The sequence below is a fragment of the Salvelinus namaycush genome, chromosome 18 (genome assembly GCF_016432855.1).
Source record: "Salvelinus namaycush isolate Seneca chromosome 18, SaNama_1.0, whole genome shotgun sequence".
Classification (NCBI taxonomy): domain Eukaryota; kingdom Metazoa; phylum Chordata; class Actinopteri; order Salmoniformes; family Salmonidae; genus Salvelinus; species Salvelinus namaycush.
The window spans coordinates 17,440,313-17,466,165 of NC_052324.1; the positions used below are offsets into that span (position 1 = coordinate 17,440,313).

The window sequence follows — 25,853 nt, forward strand, 5'->3', positions numbered from 1 at the left end:
GGTTGAATTCACAATATCTGTCATTCTCCTTATGAGCATTAACCTCCAGAGAGATAAAAACTTGTTAGACAATATTTCATGTTACCAGGAATATCACACTCCGTTTCAGTGTTTTATAAAAGAGTCTCGAATGCACAATATGGAAATTGTGAGATTTTAAGGTTGATTTGGCAGAGGGATCTTAATTGTGGCATTGAGGAGGATGTATGGAAAAAATATTGTTTCCAATGTAGGGTAGTGTACCAGGGTTGCAAGGGTGAAATGTACACATTATAAGGTTGTTCATAGGTACTATTGGACCCCAGTTAGATGAAATAAATTGGGTTTATTGCAAAATAATGTATGCTGGAAATGCAAGGGTGAAGTACGTACCTTTCTGCATGCTATATGGGATTGTCCCATATAGTACAAAAAAGTATGAATGTATGTACTTGTAAGTCGCTCTGGATAAGAGCGTCTGCTAAATGACTTAAATGTAAATGTAAATGTCCCATGATGCTCCTTTTCTGGAAGGAGGTTCTTCAAAAGCTTGAGGAATGGGTGTGACAGCCTATCCCAGAGTCCCCACAGCTGTTCTTATTAGGGGATATATCTATTTTACCAGTGGTGTAAAGTACTTAAGTAAAAATACTTGAAAGGACTACTTAAGTCGTTTTTGGGGGTATCTGTACTTTACTTGACTATTTCTATTTTTTACTACTTTTACTTTTACTTCACTACATTCCTAAAGAAATGTATGTACTTTTTATGCCATACATTTTCCCTGACACCCAAAAGTACTTCTTTCAATTTGAATGCTTAGCAGGACAGGAAAATGTTCCAATTCCCACACTTATCAAGAGAACATCCGTGGTCATCCCTGCTGCCTCTGATCTGACGGACTCACTAAACTAATGCTTTGTTTGTAAATGTTGTCTAAGTGTTGGAGTGTGCCCCTGGCTATCTGTAAACAAAAAAAACTATGATGATATCTGGTTTGCTTAATATAAGGAATTTTTAATTACTTATACTTGTACATTTACTTTTGATACTTAAGTATATTTTAGCAATTACATTTACTTTTGATACTTAAGTATATTTAAAACCAAATAATTTTGGACTTTTACTCAAGTAGAATTTTCCTGGGTGACTTTCCCTTTCATTTTCTATTTAGGTATCTTTACTTTTACTCAAGTATAACAATTGGGTACTTTTTCCACCACTATATTTTAGCACCAGATGTTAGGAAAGAAAAGTTTGGTTTTGCCTCAGTGGGTTTCCTTACTAGACTCATAACTGGAAGAGTGCAGATTGCCTGAAATCATCAGATTGGCTCACATTTATGGTGGAGACTGCATCTCATGAATCAATGATAGCAAAATGACAGGAGAGGAAAGGGAAATTTAGTATGATATGGGATCACTTTTTAAATTATATAAGGGACATGCGCGTGAGAAGCGAGGGTATAAGTTAGTACAAATAATTTATTTGATTATTATTACAATTTTTTTATATTATTATTATTACTTGTTGTTTAATATTCCAACCACTGATATATGGTTGAAAGGTGCTGTCTTGTTTTCTGTCTTGTTGGGTGTTATGTTTTTATTGTTATTAGTGTTATGTAATGTCATATCGATAAAAAAAAATCATAAAAAACTTTATTGATAATATCTGCAATGCTCATCAATCAATAGTGCCTGAAAAAGTATTCATACCCCTTGACTTATTTCACATTTTGTTGTGTTACAGCCTGAATTCAAAATTGATTGAATACACAAATCGCTTTCTATGCGTGAGAACTTTTTGTATTTTTCTCGTCGTCAAATCCCTGCCAAAAGTCAGGTGACCGAAGCGCTTCCAAATACGGAGATGCTGTCAATAAACACTGGCATGTTTTATCATCGGACCCAGCTTTGCCAGCTGAATTTAAGAATCCACCATTTATTGTATATAAGAGAGGTCGAAATTTACGCGATAAATTGGTCCATGCCAACTGCCAGCCACGAAAGAAAATCAGCCAGGCACTTTTACGCCCTCTTCCGAATGGTAGCAATCTATAAATGCAGAGGTTGCGCACCGTGCAATAATATGATGAAGTGTGAATATTTCTGCCACCCACATACAGGTTCCAAATAAATCACATTATTACGTGCTCAACCCCACTCATGTTATCTACATGATTAAATGTCCACGTGGGCTGTGTTTTGTAGGTAAAACCTCTTGTTCTCTCAAACAGAATTCGTGAACATAAAAGTTAAATCAGGAGTAACAACAGGGATTATCCAGTCGCTGTACATTTTAATGCACAAAAACATGACATTCTACCTTTAGGTTCTGTGGCATAGAGAAAGTTAAGATATCAGACAGGGGAGGTGATATAGATAATACTCTGGGCAAAATATAATGTTTTGGGATTTTCACCCTCCAGACATTATTTCCAAAAGGTCTTAATGATGAAATGCCTATGTATGTTATGTTGTAAATGTGAACATTAATTAATGCCCCCATTTCAAATTTCTCTGACGTTTTTCTTGGGCTATTCCCAATGATTTATGAAAACTTGCTTGATGGGTCGATGTCCTCATTGTGGTTTTACAGATGTGTTTAATACGTTTTATGTACACACTTTATTAAATATTTATGAAATGCACATTGTTATATTTGGTAACACTCCTTTTCCCTCGACTCCAACCCCATTCGATGCATGGAACGGATGTGGGTGGAGCTATGTCTACATAAGGGTGCTAATTTTAAAACAACTCCCAAAAGCTCTGAGGAAGGCTTTGAGGCCGATACGTAAAGTTTATTAAAGAGCAGTGATACTATCAAGAGGGTTTCTTATTTTTTCTCATCTTATTCAACTGTTACCATGCACATGCAAAAAAGATAGCTCAGATGTGCGAATGCCTTTTGAATTAAGAATATTTAATTCAAAACTGTAACTCGGCCACTCAGAAACATTCACTGATTTCTTGGTAAGAAACTCCAGTGTAGATTTGGCCTTGTTTTAGGTTATTGTCTTGCTGAAAGGTGAATTAAACTCCCAGTGACTGATGGAAAGCAGACTGAACCAGGTATTCCTCTAGGATTTTGCCTGCGCTTAGCTCCTTAGCTCCATTCCATTTATTTTTTTGTCCTGAAAAACTCCCAAGTACTTAACGATTATAAGCATACCCATAACATGTTGCAGCCACCACTATGTTTGAAAATATGGAGAGTGGTTGGATTTTCCCCAAATCCCCCCCACTTTGTATTCAGGAAAAAAATGTAATGGCTTTGCCATATTTTTTGCAGTATTACTTTAGTGCCTTGTTCCAAGCAGGATGCATGTTTTGGAATATTCGTATTCTGTACAGGCGCCCTTATTTTCCCTCTGTCAATTAGGTTAGTATTGTGGAGTAACTACAATGTTGTTGATCCATCCTCAATTTTCTCCAATCACAGCCATGTAAACTGTGTAACTGTTTTAAAGTCACCATTGGCCTCGTGAATACTTTCTTAAGGCACTGTATGTTATTGACGTCGCCTTTATTCTTAAAATAAATACAAGCCCCAGGTAGATTGGGTTTACCCGCCTGTTGAAGTGCCAGCAGACACCAAGGCCACAGAGTTACAGAAAGCAGATTTTGAGGAGGATATGCTCATTTAGAAAGAGGAATGTGCCACAGAGAAAGCCATTAAGAAATGAGAGGCAGAGAGGTCCCTGAGAGGGTTTCAATAACGTGATGGGAACTGAGCACTGTAAGCATGGCATCTGTCCAGCGTGGCTGTTTCTGCAGGGTTTGAGCAATCAGTGGCAATGTGCTCAAGACCCCCTGAAGGAGGGCTTCTAACTAGATCTGGCAAGCTCTCATTACTGCCTAACGTTTGAGATTAGGGGTTTCAATTTAGTTATTTTCTACTAAATTAATCCTAACAACATTTGTACACTGTAGTGATGTCTGATAGATATCTTCGTAATTGATTGGTTATGTGTGTCATCGTCATAACCAGATTGACTGACTGACCTAGTGACTGACCTAGCAAACTACGCTAATAGGACTAACCTAGCAGTGAGGACTAGCAGATAGTGGCTCGGTGAACTGCATGTTAATTGCCTGATTTAAGAGTTTGTAACATAACTAAACCGGATAATTCACAGCCTGGCCTACATCATGGCATGTTGTCAGAATTAAAGAACTCACACGCCGAAGATTAGTGGGGAAATGTTGAAATTCAACCTACCAGAGCCGTTCGATTTCTCACAGCCGTCTCCAACGGCATGGCCGATCTGGAGACAACGTTTTTCCTGTTTTCGAGTAGCATCGAAACTGGATAAGGAGACCGGTGTGGTGCAGGTGAATTCACTAGTTTATGCAATGGGGAAAGATGCAGAGATTTTCTACAATGCATTCTCCTTTGATTACTTTAATGATGAGTTCAACAATGATGTGGTGATCGAAAAACTGAATGAACCTTTTGTGCCATGGCGCAACGTGATTCACGAACGAGCATGTTTCCATAAACGGATTAAAATAAAAAGGGAAGAGAGACAGTGGAATCTTTTGTGAGGAATCTGTATGAGCTAGCTGAACACTGCGAGTTTGGAACTACAAAGGACAAACAAATAAGGGACAGGATTGTGATTGGCATTATGGACAGTGATCTTTCACAAAAGCTACAGCTGGAGCCAGACTTGACACTGGAGAAGGCGATACAAATCACACGCCAGTCAGAGCAGATAAAGAAGCAGCACGTGGACATGCGAGCGGAAGCTGAGAACTACGTTGATGAGGTGAGAGGCAAACCACAGCATTACAACAAACATTCTAAGCAGACTGCATGCAGCCAGAACAAACAGTTTAAGCAAAGAAACAGTCAGTCAAAACAGGGGAATTTCTCACATTGTAACCACAACCATGATTACAGTGAAAATTGTCCAGCACTCAACGAAAGATGCAGGAAGTGTATGGGGTATTTTGGGGCATTTTACAAAAATGGTCAAAGAAGTTACAGCTGAGGATTTAGAGGAAATGCAAGGGGCATTCTTTTTGGGATCAGTTACTAAGTAGTCTGAAAATCAGTGGCATGTTGAGCTCCCAGTAAATGGCACACCTGTAAAGTTCAAGATTAACACTGGGGCTGATATTAGAGCGATGTCTCAGAGTACTTACCAGAGAACGGCACAGCGCCCCCGGCTGGTTAACATTGTAACAGATGTTCGCAGCCCAGGTGGCAGGATTGACTGTATGGGAAAATTCTTAGCCAAAAGGAGAAAAGTACAAATTCTGGATCTTTGTGATTCAAGGACCATATGCTAATAACCAAGTTAGCAGAACCGTTGCATGCAAGATGAGTTTGTTCCTCAGAGCAGATGAGATCAGCACAGATGTGTTTGGAGAGATAGGGCTACTGAACTGTGAACCGGTCAAGATTGAATTTAGGCCTGATGCAGTCCCCTATTCTCTGACTTCGCCATGCGGAATTCTGTTTCCACTCCTTCCAAAAGCGGAGGATGAACTCGACAGAATGGAAAGAAATGGGATCAGAGGGAGTAACCGAGTCTACAGACTGGTGTGTTCCCATGGTGCTGGTGATGAAGAAAAATGGCAAAGTGAGAAAATGCGTAGACTTAAAACGACTTAACGAAGCAGTGAAACGGGAGAGGTTCATCTTACCCACCTTGGAGGATATAGTACCTAAGCTATCCAGGGCGAGAGTCTTCTCCACACTCGATGCGTCTAGCGGTTTTTGTCAGATACCGTTTTGTCAGAACCCAGCTGCAACCTATCAGAGTCAGGACTAAAGCTGAATAAAAACAAGTGCCACTTTGGGAAGTCGGAGATCCAGTACTTCGGTCATGTGATCGGAGCGGATAGGATAAAGCCGGATGACAGCAAAGTGAAAGACATCTCCAAGATGCCCAGTCCAACAAACATCATTGAGCCGGGCCTGTCATCAGTGCTACACCCCATCACTGAGCTATTGAAAAAAGAGATGTGGGGAGACCCACAGGAGCAGGTATTGGCATACTGCAATGCCGGCCAACCAACTGTGGTCAGTGCAGACGCAAGTAGCTATGGCCTCGGAGCTACATTCCTATAGGAACAAGAGGGAGGCGAGCTCCATCCTGATGTATTTTTTGTTCACGCACAGAGACTGAGAGAAGGTACGCGCAAATTGAAAAAGAGTGCCTTAAGGTGTATGTGCATGTGAACAATTTGCCCACTACCTGCAGGGCAGCTTTGTTTTACATACAGACCATAAGCCACTCGTTCCATTGATCAACACGTACGACCTGGACAAAGCACCACTCAGGTGTCAGCAACTGCTCATGCGCCTCATGCGTGTCAATGGGAAAGCAGTGTTCCCTGGGAAGCAGTTAGTGGTGGATGACACACTGTCAAGAAACCCACTGAAAGAAAACACGCCAGACACAGAAGAAGAAGTCAAAGCATATGTGGAGGCTGTGGGGGAGAACAGAGCAGTGTCTGCACACAGGTCGGATGACATCAGAGAGGCGACACGCAACGATGCACACCTCCAAATGGTCATGGGCTACATCCGAAAAGGTTGGCCTCAGAGAATGGTGCAGCTACCCTACTCGCTACAGGGATACCACACAGCGAGAGCGCATCTATCAGGGCGGGATGGACTTCTGTTATATCAAGACAGGATTGTCATCCCAGCTTCACAGAGGGAAAACGTTCTACAACAGATACACAAAGGTCACATTGGGCTGACAAAGTGCAGAGAAAGAGCCAAGATGTCGGTGTGGTGGCCGGGCATCAGCTCCCACATCGCGAGAAAAGTAATGTCATGCAGGTTCTGTACAGAGAACAAACCAACTCAAAAGAGAGAACCACTTGTCATCACACCTTTACCTAAGGGTCCGATGCAGAAGATCGCAGCCAACCTGTGTGAGCTATAGGGCAAGAAATACCTCATAGTGGTGGACTACTATTCTAGGGACATAGAAATAGCTCACCTGCCCACTACCACTAGCCAGCAGGTCATCACCCGCCTCAATGGTATGTTTGTAAGATGGGGGATACCTACCGAGCTCGTTAGCGACAACGCTACTCAGTTTGTCTGCACTGAGTTCAAGGAGTTCAGAAAGAAGTATGATTTTGCTCATACCACCTCCGGTCTCCATTACCCGCAGGCAAATGTTCTCAAATGTTCTCGCAAATGTTCTCAAATGTTCTCAGTGTATTGTTGTTCTCTCCACAGGCAAATTGTTCTCTTGTTCTCAACTGGCCTACCTGGTTAAATAAAGGTGAAATAAAAAATGCACTTTAAATAAAGTTTTATTGGATTATGTCCTATTCTTTCATTTGAATTATTGGTTGAGATGGAGATGTGAATCCAACATAAAAATTATTAATTTGTAGACAAACTGGAATTTGTTGACATCCAAACACATTTCAGTACCACGTTTGCAATCGTATAAATAGCCCATCAACTTGTCGACAAGTTAACAAATTAAATGTTGGATTCACGTCTCCAACTAAACCAAAAGTAAAAGAATAGCATTAAGCCAGTGGCTCAGATGAAACTATCCATGCATTAGATATCATTTAAATGTTGATAGTCTCTGTGGAGACCACAATTGCTGTAATAATCAGCATTTATCACTTGCGCCATGTACTTTTAATGTAATCTCAACTACAATCCAAGTCATTTGGTTGTGCTATTAGATGAAGCACAGTGATAACATATTAAGTTGTTGTATAGATATAAAATATCTGACATTGTATTCCTATTTGAACTTTGTTGTGGTTTTAAATGGTTGAAAGCGCATTGATAACACATTTAGATGACAACTAAACAAAATATCTGACCTTATTTTTCCATTGGATTTTGGCTTTGCTTTTATATTGGTTGAAAGCATAGTGATAACACATTGGGAATTCAACAAACTTCTGGCTGTCTTTTTGAGTGGGTGATTAAAGGTTCAAACCTCATTGATCGACGTCTCAACCAAATATTGCCAAAATGTCCACGTTGAAATGACTTGGTGTGCCCAGTGGGATTGTATCAAACAGCAGAGTTAAGATAGTCTGGTGCTCCTTTGCCTTTGTGTCCTGTAGACAGCAATGGGCTCCCAATGAGAACATAGTTTTAATGGATTATGTGCCCTGGCCCCTGAATGTGGTAAATATGCTTTATGTTGTGGTCCAAGAATTTTTGCTGCTATGATGACGGTGACATAGCTAACTATCTTACATGCCCATTCACATCTCTTACACATGAGAATGTATTCAACACAATGTATCCAGCATAGCTTTGTCTCTGTTTGTCAGACAGTGCTTATCTCTGTAGAGACTGATATACCATGGTGGTTTGTGCTCTCACTTATCTGAGTGTGAATGCACCTCGTCTTAGCACTGGGAGCAGTGAGAGACAGGTTTGATCATGAAATCTGGGTGTATAAACAGGTCACTAACTGGCTCTCTGTGAAAGAGTCTGTCTCTAGCCGACCTCTATGGTGAAGTCACTGTCTCAGTGCTGCTCACGCTTCATCACTGTCGCTCAGCAGCTTGCCTTCTGCTCATGGATGCAGTTCAGTCTGAGTTATACTCTCACTACACTTACTGTCTCACTATCTCACAACACAGGCCCATCTAACAGGCTTCTATGCTGCTCAAAGTTCTCTCATCTTTAGATTTAGCAGAGTAATGTCAAATCTAGAGGAATGATCTGCACATATCATCTCACTCATTGAATCATTCCAGCACCATGTATAGGGACAGGTAAAGGGGCTGGGGGGTTGCTCATACATTAATGTGTTTCTGTTTGTTGACCTCTTAGAGACCTGGCGCCAAGAGACATCTCTGGAACCTCTGATCCCTTTGCCAGAATCCTCTTCAATAACCACAGTGCAGAAACTTCGGTGAGGAGGGAGATGAGCCAGATAAAATGTACATGTCTGTATTATCACCAACTTTAGTGGAAACAAATTGACTGATTTGAACATGTGAAATAGTAAATGAAGGGTTTTTCTGGTGTGTGTGTGTGTGTGTTAGATCATTAAGAAGACTCGTTATCCACACTGGAGTGAGACCCTGGAGCTGGAGCTGGAGACCTGGGAGCTGACTGAGGGAGGGAGTGTCACAGTGGAAGTCTGGGACTGGGACATGGTGGGCAAGAATGACTTCCTGGGAAAGGTGAAGAGGTTATGTTCCTAATGCCTATGGGTTACTTGTGTTATTCTGTGAGGACACATTATCCTTATTTCTACTATGTGGAATCATTCATATTTTTACAAATGCCAATATGTATTGTTGGTGCTAGAGTGCTGTTTCAGTTAAGTGTATGGTATGATGTTTCGGTTATTTGTTTTCCTGTTCAGGTGGAAATCCCTTTTGCTTGCCTGCACAAGACACCTCTGTTGCAGGGTTGGTTTCGTCTGCTGCCCCTGGGAAACCATGAGGATGATGCTGGGTAAGGGGTGTGTGTATATGTTTTTTTGTTTGTTTTTGGACCAGAAGTCCTCACAAGGATAGTAAAACAAGGAACATTCAGACAAGTGGGGACATTTCGCCAGTCCCCACAAGGAAAAAGGCTATTTTAGGCTTATGGGTTAGGTTAGGGTTCAGTTTAGGTTTGGGGTTAGGAATTAAGTTTATGGGTTGGTGTTAAGGTTAGGTTTAGAGCTGGGCGATATGGCCCAAAAAATCATATCTGGATTTTTCCAAACTTATGGGCGATTCCCGATATATACAGTGCATTCGGAAAGTATTCAGACCTTTTGACTTTTCAACATTTTGTTGCGTTACAGCCTTATTCTAAAATTGATTAAATAGTTTTTTTCCCCTCATCAATTTACACACAATACCCTATAATGACAAAGTAAAAATAGGTTTTTATAAATTTTTGCAAATGTAATAAAATTAATTAAATATCACATACACTACCGTTCAAAAGTTTGGGGTTACTTAGAAACATCCTTGTTTTTGAAAGAAAAGCAATTTTTTTTGTCCATTAAAATAACATCAAATTGATCAGAAATACAGTGTAGACATTGTTAATGTTCTAAATGACTATTGTAGCTGGAAACGGCAGATTTTTAATGGAATATCTACATAGGTATACAGAGGCCCATTATCAGCAACCATCACTCCTGTGCTCCAATGGTACGTTGTGTTAGCTAATCCAAGTTTATAATTTTAAAAGGCTAATTGATCATTAGAAAACCCTTTTGCAAGTATGTTAGCACAGCTGAAAACTGTTGTTCTGATTAAAGAAGCAATAAAACTGGCCTTCTTTAGACTAGTTGAGTATCTGGTGCATCAGCATTTGTGGGTTCGATTACAGGCTCAAAATGGCCAGAAACAAATAACTTTCTTCTGAAACTCGTCAGTCTATTCTTGTTCTGAGAAATGAAGGCTTTGGAAACATATGGCCCTTATCTTTCATCAGCGAGAAAAAATCCTTCTAATAAAAGATACACTTACTGTAGAAGTTTTGCACAGATCCATACAGATATGGGCGCCGCCATCCGACAAAACAGCAAGATGGCTCTGACAGACATGGCAGCTCTGCTTCTAGCTCCTAAGCAACTTTGCAGTATTTTGTTTTTTGTGTTATTTCTTACACTATTAGTGCAGACATTTTTTTGTGTTATTACATACAGCCGGAAATAACTTTTGGATATTAGAGCGGCGGTAACTCACCAGTACTACTACCAGGAATACGACTTTCCCGAATTTGATCCTTTGTTCGCACCCCTCAGGGCAATTTAAGTTATCCCAGAGGCTTGCCCAAGATGCCGCCGGGCCGGCGGAGAAGAAGTATTCGGAGTGGACTTCTAGTCCCACTCAGGAGGCGGGCACACCATCCATAGCTTCCAAGTATATTACTCGCTAATGTTCAGTCTCTGGACAATACAGTAGACGAGCTCAGGACGAGGATCTCCTTCCAGAGAGACATCAGGGACTGTAACATACTCTGTTTCACAGAATCATGGCTCTCTCCGGATATACTGTCCCCGACCATACAGCCAGCTGGATTCTCAGTACATCACGCAGACAGGAATAAAGAACTCTCCAGGAAGACGAAGGGTGGTGGTGTATGTTTCATGATTAACCACTCATTGTGTGATTGTTATAATATACAGGAACTCAAGTCCTTTTGTTCACCCGACCTAGAATACCTCACAATCAAATAGAGGATGCCTGGTTATTTTTTTTAAATGCCTTCATCACCATCTTAAATAAGCATGCCCCATTCAAGAAATTTAGAACCAGGAACAGATATAGCCCTTGGTTCTCTCCAGACCTGACTGCCCTTAACCAACACAAAACATCCTATGGCGTTCTGCATTAGCATCGAACAGCCCCCGTGATATGCAACTTTTCAGGGAAGTTAGAAACCAATATACACAGGCAGTTAGAAAAGCCAAGGCTAGCTTCTTCAAGCAGAAATTTGCTTCCTGCAACACAAACTCAAAAAAGTTCTGGGACACTGTAATGTCCATGGAGAATAATAACACCTTCTTCCAGCTGCCCACTGCATTGAGGATAGGAAACTCTGTCACCACCGAAATATCCGCTATAATTGAGAATTTCAATAAGCATTTTTCTACGGCTGGCCATGCTTTCCACCTGGCTACCCCTACCCCAGTCAACAACACTGCACCCCCCACTGCAACTCGCCCAAGCCTTCCCCATTTCTCCTTCTCCCAAATCCAGTCAGCTGATGTTCTGAAAGAGCTGCAAAATCTGGACCCCTACAAATCAGCCGGGCTAGACAATCTGGACCCATTCTTTCTAAAATTATCTGCCGAAATTGTTGCAACCCCTATTACTAGCCTGTTCAACCTCTCTTTCGTGTCGTCTGAGATTCCCAAAGATTGGAAAGCAGCTGCGGTCATCCCCCTCTTCAAAGGGGGTGACACTCTTGACCCAAACTGCTACAGACCTATATCTATCCTACCCTGCCTTTCTAAGGTCTTCGAAAGCCAAGTCAACAAACAGATTACCGACCATTTCGAATCCAACCGCACCTTCTCCGCTATGCAATCTGGTTTCAGAGCTGGTCATGGGTGCACCTCAGCCACGCTCAAGGTCCTAAACGATATCTTAACCGCCATCGATAATAAACAATACTGTGCAGCCGTATTCATCGACCTGGCCAAGTCTTTCGACTCTGTCAATCACCACATCCTCATCTGCAGACTCGATAGCCTTGGTTTCTCAAATGATTGCCTCGCCTGGTTCACCAACTACTTCTCAGATAGAGTTCAGTGTGTCAAATCGGAGGGCCTGTTGTCCGGGCCTCTGGCAGTCTCTATGGGGGTGCCACAGGGTTCAATTCTTGGGCCGACTCTCTTCTCTGTATACATCAATGATGTCGCTCTTGCTGCTGGTGAGTCTCTGATCCACCTCTATGCAGACGACACCCTTCTGTATACTTCTGGCCCTTTTTTGGACACTGTGTTAACAACCCTCCAGACGAGCTTCAATGCCATACAACTCTCCTTCTGTGCCTCCAACTGCTTTTAAATACAAGTAAAACTAAATGCATGCTCTTCAACCGATCGCTGCCTGCACCTGCCCGCCCGTTCAGCATCACTACTCTTGACGGTTCTGACTTAGAATATGTGGACAACTACAAATACCTAAGTGTCTGGTTAGACTGTAAACTCTCCTTCCAGACTCACATCAAACATCTCCAATCCAAAGTTCAATCTAGAATTGGCTTCCTATTTGTAACAAAGCATCCTTCACTCATGCTGCCAAACATACCCTCGTAAAACTGACTATCGTACCGATCCTCGACTTCGGCGATGTCATTTACAAAATAGCCTCCAATACCCTACTCAATAAATTGGATGCAGTCTATCACAGTGCCATCTGTTTTGTCACCAAAGCCCCATATACTACCCACCACTGCGACCTGTACGCTCTCGTTGGCTGGCCCTCGCTTCATACTCGTCGCCAAACCCACTGGCTCCAGGTCATCTACAAGACCCTGCTAGGTAAAGTCCCCCCTTATCTCAGCTCGCTGGTCACCATAGCAGCACCCACCTGTAGCACGAGCTCCAGCAGGTATATCTCTCTGGTCACCCCCAAAGCCAATTCCTCCTTTGGCTGCCTCTCCTTCCAGTTCTCTGCTGCCAATGACTGGAACGAACTACAAAAATCTCTGAAACTGTAAACATTTATCTCCCTCACTAGCTTTAAGCACCAGCTGTCAGAGCAGCTCACAGATTACTGCACCTGTACATAGCCCATCTATAATTTAGCCCAAACAACTACCTCTTCCCCTACTGTATTTATTTATTTATTTTGCTACTTTGCCCCCCATTATTTCTACTTTGCACATTCTTCCACTGCAAATCTACCATTCCAGTGTTTTACTTGCTATATTGTATTTACTTCGCCACCATGGCCTTTTTTTGCCTTTACCTCCCTTACCTCACCTCATTTGCTCACATTGTATATAGACTTATTTTTCTACTGTATTATTGACTGTATGTTTGTTTTACTCCATGTGTAACTCTGTGTTGTTGTATGTGTCGAACTGCTTTGCTTTATCTTGGCCAGGTCGCAATTGTGAATGAGAACTTGTTCTCAACTTGCCTACCTGGTTAACTAAAGGTGAAATAAATAAAATTTAAATAAAAATGCCGACCGTATTACCTCCCAAGAGAATTCTCTTCAGTTATAGTCACAGCCGTGTATATTCCCCCTCAAGCTAATATCACGACGACCCTCAAGGAACTACACTGGACTTTATGCAAACGGGAAACCACAAATCCTGAGGCCGCATTCATTGTAGCTGGGGATTTTAGCAAAGCAAATTTGAGGAAAACGCTACAGAATTTCTATCAAGACATTGACTGTAGTTCTCGCGCTGGGAAAACACTCAACCACTGCTATTCTCTCTTCCAGGATGCCTACTGTACAAGGCCCTTCCCCGCACTCCCTTTGGCAAATCAGATCATGACTCCATTTTGCTCCTCCCTTCCCATAGGCAGAAACTGAAACAGAAAGTACCCGTGCTAAGATCTATTCAGTTCTGGTCTGACCAATCGGAATCTATGCTTCAAGATTGTTTTGATCACACGGACTGGGATATGTTCCAGGTAGCTTCGGATAATAACATTGATGCATACACGGACACGGTGACTGAGTTCACCAAAAAGTGTATAGGGGATTTTGTTCCCACTGTGACTATTAAAACCTACCCAAACCATAAACCGTGGATAAATGGCAGCATTCACGCAAACTGAAAGCGCGAACCACCACATTTAACCATGGCAAGGTGACTGGGGATATGGTTGAATACAAACAGTGTAGTCATTCCCTCCATAAGGCAATCAAACAGGCAAAATGTCAGTACAGAGACAAAGTGGAGTCGCAATTCAACAGCTCATACACAAGACGTATGTGGCAGGGTCTTCAGACAATCACGGATTACAAAGGGGCGACTCATCCGTGAAGAGCACTTTTTGCCAGTCCTGGCTGGTCCAGCGACGGTGGGTTTGTGCCCATAGGCGCCGTTGTTGCCAGTGATGTCTGGTGAGGACCTACCTTACAACAGGCCTACAAGCCCTCAGTCCAGCCTCTCTCAGCCTATTGCGGACAGTCTGAGCACTGATGGAGGGATTGTGCGTTTCTAGTGTAACTCAGGCAGTTGTTGTTGCCATTCTGTACACCTGTACACCAGGTGTGATGTTCAGATGTACCGATCCTGTGCAGGTGTTGTTACACGTGGTCTGCCACTGCGAGGACAATCAGCTGTCCGTCCTGTCTCCCTGTAGCGCTGTCTTAGGCGTCTCACAGTACGGACATTGCAATTTATTGCCCTGGCCACATCTGCAGTCCTCATGCCTCCTTGCAGCATGCCTAAGACACGTTCACGCAGATGAGCAGGGACCCTGGGCATTTTTCTTTTTGTGTTTTTCAGAGTCAGTAGAAAGGCCTCTTTAGTGTCCTAAGTTTTCATAACTGTGACTGATTGCCTACCGTCTGTAAGCTGTTAGTGTCTTAATCTTGAGCCTATGGGGGGTGCTATTTCGATCTTGGAAAAATGAGTTCCCAAATTAAACTGCCTCGTACTCAATTCTTGCTCGTACAATATGCATATTATTATTACTATTGGATAGAAAACACTCTCTAGTTTCTAAAACCGTTTGAATTATTTCTCTGAGTGAAACAGAACTCATTCTGCAGCACTTTTCCTGTCAGGGAGTGAGATTTCAGAAATCCAGGTCCCTGTTCTGAGATCAGTTTATAAGTCCCCATGCAAGCTATGAGGGTACATGCACTGCATACGCCTTCCTCTAGATGTCAGTAAGCGGTGAGACTTTGAATGGAGTCGATTGCGCAATCTGGGACCTTATATTAGACCGTGGAACAGGAAGTACCGTTCTTTTCAACAGTGCGCTTGACGCATGAAGACATCAGAATGGCGTCCTGCAAACGCTTTCGTTTTAGTATTTCTATATCTCCGGTCATGTTTTTATTCGTTATAGGTGTTAAAGACATCATAAGGTAGTTAATTTAAACCGACTTATAGCAGTTTATAGCAGTTTATTGCGATTTTCTGGGATTTCTTTGCCACGCGCTTCCATTTGTTGGGCACCTCTCCAGTGGGTGGCTAACGTTTAGCGGCTAATTCGACTGGACAAGAGGACATCTTTCAGCCAAAAGACGATTGTTTTGAAGAAAGGACACCTTGCCCAAGATTCTGATTGAAGCTCAGCTAATAGTAAGCAGTCTTTATGCTTTTAATTAATTGTTCTGTTGTTAAAAGTAAAATGCATGAGACGCCATTTCTTGCAGTATAGCATTGCGTTATCGCAGCCTGTATTGCGCAGTAACTATAATTTTAAAAATGTAATTCAGCTTTTGCATTAAGAACTAATTTGTCTTTCAATTGCTGTCCAACCTGTATTTTTTAGTCAAGTTTTGGAATAGTTACTGATTAGATTAGGTGCCTCTTCAAAGATTTCTCCTGCCATTTTCCTGGCAGCTTTGCTACTTTTCTCATTGTATAACACGATTTGTGCCGCTAAATATGCACATTTTCGAACAAACTCTATATGCATTGTGTAATATGATGTTACAGGACTGTCATCTGAAGAATTCTGAGAAGGTTAGTGAAAAAATTTATATATTTGGTGGTTTATACGTTATTGCTATGTTTGGCTTGAATCAATGCTGTTATAATGTTTGCTATTGTGCTAAGCTAATATAACGCTATATTGTGTTTTCGCTGTAAAACACTTAGAACATCTGAAATATTGTCTGGATTCACAAGATCTGTGTCTTTCATTTGCTGTACGCTGTGTATTTTTAAGAAATGTTTTATGATGAGTATTTAGTTATTCCACGTTGGTCTCTATAATTGCTCTGGCTGCTTCGGTGCTATTTTTGACGGTAGCTGTGATGGTAGCTGCAATGTAAAACTGATTTATACCTCAAATATGCACATTTTTCAAACAAAACATAGATTTATTGTGTAACATGTTATATGACTGTCATCTGATGAAGTTGGTTCTTGGTTAGTTAGGTTGGCTTTGTGCATGCTACCTGTGCTGTGAAAAATGTCTGTCCTTCTTTGTATTTGGTGGTGAGCTAACATAAATATACGTGCTGTTTTCGCTGTAAAACATTTTAAAAATCGGACATGTTGGCTGGATTCACAAGATGTGTACCTTTCATTTGCTGTATTGGACTTGTTAATGTGTGAAAGTTAAATATTTCTAAAAAATATATTTTGAATTTCGCGCTCTGCCTTTTCAGTGGAATGTGGGAGGAGTTCCGCTAGCAGAACGCCTGGGCTAGACAGGTTAACGACCGTTCCACAGGTGCATGTTCATTGTTTATGGTTCATTGAACATGCATGGGAAACAGTGTTAAAACCCTTTACAATGAAGATCTGTGAAGTTATTTGGATTTTTATAAATTATCTTTGAATGACAGGGTCCTGAAAAAGGGACATTTTTTGTTGTTGCTGAGTTTAGTTTGTGAGCTAGGCAGGCTACTGCCTGGGAAGGTCTCTCACTCAGAAGTACGAGATAGGGAGGGGGCGGGGGTAGGTTGACCTCAGGTCTCAACACTGGTAGCCTGAGGTAGGGGGAATCTATCAAATAGCGCACCTCTAACTTTGTACAGTACTAATGCAATTAGTAAAATCAGTCACACTATCAAAGGCTACCAAATAAACCGCTATTCATTAATAATACTGTGAATATATACAGTTGAAGTCGTAAGTTTACATACACCTTAGTCAAATACATTTAAACTCCGTTTTTCACAATTCCTGAAATGTAATCCTAATAAAAAATTCCCTGTCTTAGGTCAGTTAGGATCACCACTTTATTTTAAGAATAATAGTAGAGAGAATGATTTATTTCAGCTTTTATTTCTTTCATCACATTCCCAGTGGATCAGAAGTTTACATACACTCAATTAGTATTTGGTAGCACTGCCTTTAAATTGTTTAACTTGGGTCAAACGTTTCGGGTAGCCTTCCACAATCTTCCCACAATAAGTTCCCACATTCCTCCTGACAGAGCTGGTGTAACTGAGTCAAGTTTGTAGGCCTCCTTGCTCGCACACGCTTTTTCAGTTTTGCCCACAAATGTTCCATATGATTGAGGTCAGGGCTTTGTGATGGCCACTCCATTACCTTGACTTCGTTGTCCTTAAGCCACTTTGCCACAACTTTGGAAGTATGCTTGGGGTCATTGTCCATTTGGAAGTCCCGTTTGCGACCAAGCTTTAACTTCCTGACTGAGATGTTGCTTCAATATATCCACATAATTTTCCTGCCTCATGATTGCATCTAATTTGTGAAGTGCACCAATCCCTCCTGCAGCAAAGCACCCCCACAACATGATGCTGCCACCCCCGTGCTTCACGGTTGGGATGGTGTTCTTCGGCTTGCAAGCCTCCCCCTTTTTCCTCCAAACATAACAATGTTCATTGTGGCCAAACAGTTCTGTCTTTGTTTCATCAGACCAGAGGACATTTCTCCAAAAAGTACGATATTTGTCCCCATGTGCAGTTGCAAACCGTATAGTCTGGCTTTTTTATGGCGGTTTTGGAGCAGTGGCTTCTTCCTTGCTGAGCGGCCTTCAGGTTATGCCGATATAGGACTCGTTTTACTGCAGATATAGATGTTTTTGTACCGGTTTCCGCCAGCATCTTCACACGGTCCTTTGCTGTTGTTCTGGGATTGATTTGCACTTTTCGCACCAAAGTATGTTCATTTCTAGGAGACAGAACGCGTCTCCTTCCTGAGCGGTATGACGGCTGCGTGGTCCCATGGTGTTTACACGTGCGTACTATTGTTTGTACAGATGCACGTGGTACCTTCATGTGTTTGGAAATTGCTCCCAAGGATGAACCAGACTTGTGGAGGTCTACAATTTGTTTTCTGAGGTCTTGGCTGATTTCTTTTGATTTTCCCATGATGCCAAGCAAAGAGGCACTGAGTTTGAAGGTAGGCCTTGAAATACATCCACAGGTACACCTCCAATTGACTCAAATTATGTCAATTAGCCTATCAGAAGCTTCTAAAGCCATGACATCATTTTCTGGAATTTTCCAAGCTGTTTAAAGGCACAGTCAACTTAGTGTATGTAAACTTCTCACCCACTGGAATTGTGATACAGTGAATTATAAGTGAAATAATCTGTCTGTAAACAATTGTTGGAAAAATTACTTGTGTCATGCACAAGGTAGATGTCCTAACCTACTTGCCAAAACTATAGTTTGTTAACAAGAATTTTGTGGAGTGGTTGAAAAATTAGTTTTAATGACTCCAACCTAAGTGTATGTAAACTTTGACTTCAACTGTAGTTTCACAGACATATTGTTCTGGTTTGTGCGAAATCGTTAAGAATAATATAAAATAGTCCAAATTTGTGGACCGCTCTCAGAATTTGTCTTACTCTTCCAGTGACCGTAGCTGAAGCAGAGAGGAGCTTTTGTAATGATGGGGCGGTAAGTCGGAAGCAGGTGAAACGTTTTAATAAAACAAAACCAAGAACACGACACTAACATAAGGCAGTACGCCGATACACAATTACAATACCAACAAGGAAGGAAATGTGCCCACTCACCCTGCCAGTCCTGACAGTGACTCCTCAGGACCCTCCCTAGCTCCTGATTCATCCTCTCCACCTGCCCGTTAGACTGAGGCCGATACCCGGATGTGAGGCTAACCGTGACCCCGAGCTTCTCCAAGACGGCCCTCTATACTCAGGATGTGAATTGGGGGCCACGGTCTGAGATGTCCTCCGGAAGAACATAATTCCGGAAGACCTGTTGGAAAAGTGCCTCAGCGACCTGGAGAGCAGTGTGAAGACCAGGAAGAGGGATTAGGCGACATGACTTGGAGAATCTATCCACTACCACTAGAATGGTGGTGAAACCAGAAGGGGGGAGATCAGTAACTCGGTAAGTCAATGGATAGATGGGACCAAGGTCGCTGAGGCACGGGAAGCGGCAGGAGATTCCCTGCTGGAACATTCTGGGTGGACTTGGTTTGAGCACACACTGAACAGGAGTTGACATACTGCGTAACATCCTGCACCAAGGTGGGCCACCAGTATTTCTCAGTGATGGAATGGATGGTGCGAGAATTACCTGGATGTCCAGCGATGACATCTGTGTGTGCCCAGGTCAGCAGCTGATTCCTTATCCCTGTGGGAACATAGATGCGTGCGGGAGGACAATTCCGGGGTGCGGGCTCCCTCTCTAGAGCCTGGCAGATGTCCACATCTACGTCCCAAACTACTGGACCCACGACTCGGGAGGATAGGATTATGGGTGCCCTCTGGAGAGGAGCCTCTCCCAAATCGTAGATACGGGACAGGGCATCAACCTTGATGTTCTTAGAACCTGGGCGATAGGTCAGAGTGAAGTTGAACCCGGTGAAGAAGAGGGCCCACCTGGCTTGGTGCGGATTCAGTCTCCTCGCTGTCCGTATGTACTCAAGGTTCCGATGGTCGGTGAGGATGACGAGTGGTTCCTTGGCACCCTCCAGCCAGTGTCTCCACTCCTCTAATGCCAACTTCACCGCCAAGAGCTACCGATCACCAAGAGCTCCCGATCGCTGACGTCGTAATTCCTCTCTGCGGGGGACAGTTTCTTGGAGAAGAAAACACAAGGATACAACTTTAGTGGGTCCCCCTGTCTTTGTGACAAAACTGACTCCACACCCACCTCCGATGCGTCTACCTCAACCACAAAGGGTAGCGTGGGATCTGGGTGTTTTAGCAAGGAGGCGGAGGTGAAACACCCCTTGAGGAGATGAAAGGCCTCGTCGGCTGCTGGAGACCAAACCAACCTAAGAGGCCCACCCTTGAGGAGGGAGGTGAGAGGGGCGACGACGCTGAAGTTCCTGATGAAGCGACTGTAAAAGTTGGAAAACGCCAAAAACCGTTGTAATCCCTTGATGGTGGTTGGGACTGGCCATGACTTTACAGCATCTACCTTCTTGTCCTCCATCCTCACTCCCTGCGAGCTGATTTGGTAGCCCAAGAAGGAGACAGCTCTCTGGTGGAATTGGCACTTCTCCGCCTTCACGAACAGGTGGCTAGCCAAGTGGCATTCCAGGACTGCTCGAACGTGAATCTTCCAGGTTGGTCGAGAAGATCAGGATGTCATCGATGTACACAATCACCTGACGTCCGAGCATGTCCCTGAACACCTCGTTGACGAATGCCTGGAACACTGACGGAGCATTGGCTAAGCCAAAGGGCATAACCAAGAACTCATAGTGACCAGACATCATGCTGAACGCCGTCTTCCCCTACTCCCTCTCCCGGATGCGAATGAGATTGTAGTCACTCCGCAGGTCCAGTTTGGTGAAGAACTGGGCCCAGCGGAGCTGCTTGATGGCTGACTGCACCAGCGGGAGAGGGTACCGACACTTCGTGGTGATGTCATTGAGTCCACGGTAATCGATACAAGGGCGTAATCCTCCCTCCTCCTTGGCCACGAAGAAGAAACCAGCCGACGCAGGGGACTTGGACCTGCGGATGAAGCCCTGTTGGAGCGCCTTTTGAATGTAGTCCTCCATGGCCTGGGTCTCAGCCACCGACAGAGGGTAGATGCATCTCCACGGAGGTGTAGCACCGAAAAACAGGTCAATGGCACAGTCCCAGGGGCGATGAGGAGGTAGACAGGTAGCGCGGGTCTTGGAGAATACCTCCCTTAGATCTTGATATTCCTCCAGGATGTTGGGCTGGAGGGCAACCACAGGACTCTCAACCGACGTGGAACCACAGGGGGCAGGAAAGCAGGTCTTCCCACATCCATGAGATGGTAGGGTTATAGCGCTGAAGCCAAGGTAGACAGAGGATGATCTTGTGAACTGGTGCAATGGTGATGAAGGGATGTTTTCCTGGTGATTGGGCTCCATGGTGAGGGTGAGTGGTTGAGTGATGTGTGTGATGGTTCCGGATCCTAGAGGCTGACAGTCGAGACCTTGAACTGGAAAAGGAGAGGAGGCAAGGGTCTGATCCAGTGATGGGTACTAAAAATAGTCTAACAGGAAGAGCAGTAGATGGAATACTCACTCCTGGTCCGGGGGATGTAACATCACGTGACCGTCCCTCTGCTCTAATGGATCCCAGATTATGAAGTAATGGACACCGCTGGTGCTTGTGCCCTCCCTGGCCACAGTACAGACAGAGCCCCAGCTGTATCCGTCTGCGTCGTTCCACCGCGGGAAGACGTGTGTCCCCTACCTCCATGGGTTCAGGCTCTGATCCCGAACACTCGCCGAAGGAGGGAGAGAAGTGATGGAGATGCCAACGCTCCCGGAGGAGGTTATCCAGACGATGGCCATTGCAATGAGTGTGTCCAGGGTGAGGTTGTCAACTCGGCAGGCCAGTTCAGTCTGGACCTCCTCGCACAGACCTCTTCTAAATAATGTGCTGAACTCTGACTCATTCTATCCACTGGAAGATGCTACTGTCCGGAAGGTAAGTGCATACTCATCAACCATCTGATTCCCTTGCTGGAGCTGAAGCAGACGCTCACCTCCCTCTCTGCCCTCCGCGGGATGATCAAAAATACATTTTAAACAGAGCCTTGAACCCCTCATAAGACTCGAGCTCCTCCTCTCTCACAGACGGCCGTAGCCCATTCCAATGCCCTCCCAGTCAGCAGAGAAATATCCGTGGCAACCTTAGACCTCTCGGTGGTGGGAGCTCCCATCTGATGTGCGAAATAGAGGGAGCACTGAAAGAGGAAGGCACGGCATTTGGATGGTGTCCCATCATATATCTCTCCGGGAGGGATAAACGGGCATCGCTGACCTGAGCAGGTTGCTGAATGGGCTGGTGTGCTGACTCATTGGGTAGACTCGCCCTAGAATATCCTCCGCTGTTGAGACGTTGTAGACTGTGGAGAACATCTTCCATGGCCGTCCCCAGTTGAGCCAGCTGATCATGGTGTTGACGAAGAAGGTCACCTTGTTCATTGATTGTCTGGGACATGTCCGGTTGTCCTGCTGCTTCCATATTTTGAGTTGGTATTCTGTAATGATGGGGCAGTGAGTCGGAAGCAGGTGCAACGTTTTAATGAAACAACAAAACCAAGAACACGACACTAACATAAGGCAGTATGCCGATACACAAGAACATTTTGTGAATTTGTGAAATTTAGTTTTATTTGTTTGTAATAATTCGAGTATCTTTTTATTTGTATGTATATACTACAATTTGTTTCTATTTATCTTTGTTACTTCTTTTTGTCTTTTGAGTCTTATTTTTGTATATATTTTTATAGTGTTAAATGTTATGATTATTTATTTGTGTTGTTCCAAATGTCTGAATAAAAATGACAGTTAATGCAGAATGGTGCTTTTGTTGGGGGGGGGGGGCTGAAGGGGGCCATACGAACTAGAACCGCCACTGAACATTATACAGGTGGACCTTGTGCTGGGGACAATATAAAGCCACTCTAAATGTGCAGCTTTGTCACACAACACAATGCCACAGATGTCTCAAGTTTTGAGGGAGCGCGCAATTGGCATGCTGACTGCAGGAATGTCCAACAGAGCTGTTGCCACAGAATTTTATGTTAATTTCCTCTACCACTTTAAAATAATTCGGCAGTACGTCCAACCAACCTCAACTGCAGACCACGTGTAACCGCGCCAGCCCAGGACCTTCACATCCGGCTTCCTAACCTGCGGGATCGTTTGAGGGAGGGGGGGGCTGCTGAAGAGTATTTCTGTCTATAATGATGCTCTTTTGTGGGGAAAAAACTCATTCTGATTGGCTGGGAGACTTGTTCCCCAGTTCCTGTGCCCCTGCCCAGTCATGTGAAATCCATAGATTAGGGCCTAATAAGTATAAGGCAAAGGTTTGAAGACAGCCGACGGATCACTGCTTAAGTATCTAATTCCCTCACCGAGTTTCATCAAGGGACAAGGGTATACAGCTAGGGCTCTGCAGGCATCTGTTCTCTGTGATAACAGTAGAACAAGGGTAACTGTGATAGCAAGACACACACACACACACAGAGAGAGAGTCATTACGGAATGAGTCACAGATTTAGGGGGTTGTTTGTTCCGGAAGGAATGACAAGGTACTATCAGAAGGGAGGTCTGTCACTCCCAAGATGGCAGGGTAGAGGAAACTGGAAAGGCCATTACAGGGTGGTTGTCACACATCATACCCCGCATGGCAATCCACCAAACCTATCCCCGGTGTGGGCACATTCCCTTTTGTATAGTATTGTTTGAGTGTTGTGACTGTAGTGTCTCTGAGGCCTCCCTCTCTCTCTCTCTCTGTCCACAGAGGTAAGCTGGGTGCGCTGCGTCTTAAGGTGCGTCTGGTGGAGGACCGTATCCTGCCCTCCATGTACTACCAGCCTCTCATTGACCTGCTGGTGGAGTCTGTCATCTCTCCTGCTGAGGTCAGCATCACACTACTGTCACAAACACAACACATTGTTATTAACTCATTCTACAGGATATTTTTCAGTGGAGGCTCTTCAGAGGAGGAAGGGGTGTACCATCCACCTCAGTGAATTTCATACAAATAAAATTGTTAAAACATTTAAAAACGACTAAATATATTCGCATTACCAAATAATGTATTAAACACACTGTTTTGCAATGAAGGTTTACAGTAGCCTCAACAGCCATCTGTAGGGTAGCACCATGGTGTAGCTGGAGGACAGCTAGCTTCCGTCCTCCTCTGTGTACATTGACTTCAATACAAAACCTAGGAGGCTTATGGTTCTCAACCCCTTCCATAGACTTACACAGTAATTATGACAACTTCCAGAGGATGTTCTCCAACCTTTCAGAGCTCTTGCAGCATGAACTGACATGTTGTCCACACAATCAAAGCATCAGAGAATTCATCTAGTACTGAAAGCATAAGCTACAGCCAGCTAGCACTGCAGTGCATAAAATGTGGTGAGGAGTTGACAATAGTTTTGAACAAATTAATTTCTTCAAAAATAAAGGAGCAGTTTCACTTACTTAGCTAGCAAATGCAGCTAGCTAGTTTAGCCCACTCATACACCCTGCTCAAATAGAGGGATGTTAGCTAGCTGGCTATGGCTATCCAACACAATACTGGAACTCTTCCAAGTCAAGGTAAGCTTTTGGTTTTACTAATTTATTGCCGCCGGTGTAACTGCTAAATTTCTATCTGACTATACACTATAGTTACTGCATGATTGTAGCAGGTTTACTAATGTCTTAGTTTTATTAGCTATGTTGACTATGACGTTACTTTAGCTAATATGGTGACAACGATGTAGGCTGTGTGTAGCAGTTATGATATGGTTTGGCTTGGAAAGGCACAAAGTCAGCTTTCTCTCATATATGAACACCTGGCTAATAGACCCTGACTATCTCCAACCTATGACCCCTCCCAGGTGGAGGACAGCAGCCCTCTGACCATGCTGGAGGAGGTGACCACGGTTGAGAGCCGGCAGGACGTGGCCATGACCCTGGTCAAGATCTACCTGGGCCAGGGCCTGGTGGTGCCCTTTCTGGACTACCTCAGCACCCGTGAGGTCAACCACACTTGTAAGAGACACTGGCTGGCTTGGGAATTTAACATTGGATAGAAAAGTCATATTTGAGCTTTTTTTGAATGCTCTTGTAAAAAACATTGTTATATGACCACTGAATCTCTTGGATGTATGGAAACAAATCCCTGTGAAGCTGTGAACAACCAGGGAGTGTGTAGGTTAAGGTAGTGTACAGTGTGGGAAGGAGCTTTGAGTGTACAGTACAAGTCAAAAGTTTACACGCACCTACTCATTCAAGGGTTTTTCTTTATTTGTACTATTTTCTACATTGTAGAATAACAGTGTAGACATCAAAACTATGAAATAACATATATGGAATCATGTAGTAACCCATTTTTTTTTATTTACAAATCAAAATATATTTTATATTTGAGATTCTTCAAAGTAGCCACCCTTTGCCTTGATCATAGCTTTACACACTTTTGGCATGCTCTCAAACAGCTTCACCTGGAATGCTTTTCCAACAGTCTTGAAGGAGTTCCCACATATGCTGAGCACTTGTTGGCTGCTTTTCCTTCACTCTGCGGTCCAACTCATCCCAAACCAGCTCAATTGGGTTGAGGTCAGGTGATTGTGGAGGCCAGGTCATCTGATGCAGCACTCCATCACTCTCCTTCTTGGTCAAATAGCCCTTACAGAGCCTGGAGGCGTGTTGGGTCATTGTCCTGTTGAAAAACAAATGATAGTTCCATTAAGCGCAAACCAGATGGGATGCTGTGGTAGCCATGCAGGTTAAGTGTGCCTTGAATTCTAAATAAATCACAGACAGTGTCACCAACAAAACATCTCCACACCATCACATCTCCTCCATGCTTCATGGTGGGAACCACACATGCGGAAGTCATCCGTTCACCTACT

The 25,853-nt window shown here is 43.5% G+C and overlaps 1 protein-coding gene across 1 annotated transcript in view; it reads left to right on the forward strand.

Moving 5' to 3' along the window:
• The window catches only part of LOC120062847 (rasGAP-activating-like protein 1), a 48,201-nt gene that overhangs the window by 11,781 nt on the left and 10,567 nt on the right, over positions 1 to 25,853 (forward strand). Inside the window, exons 5-9 of the mRNA XM_039012917.1 lie at positions 8,776 to 8,857; positions 8,991 to 9,131; positions 9,317 to 9,408; positions 23,744 to 23,861; positions 24,837 to 24,990. Of these exons, the coding sequence (XP_038868845.1) occupies positions 8,776 to 8,857; positions 8,991 to 9,131; positions 9,317 to 9,408; positions 23,744 to 23,861; positions 24,837 to 24,990 (587 nt within the window). The remainder of the gene's footprint in view (positions 1 to 8,775; positions 8,858 to 8,990; positions 9,132 to 9,316; positions 9,409 to 23,743; positions 23,862 to 24,836; positions 24,991 to 25,853) is intronic.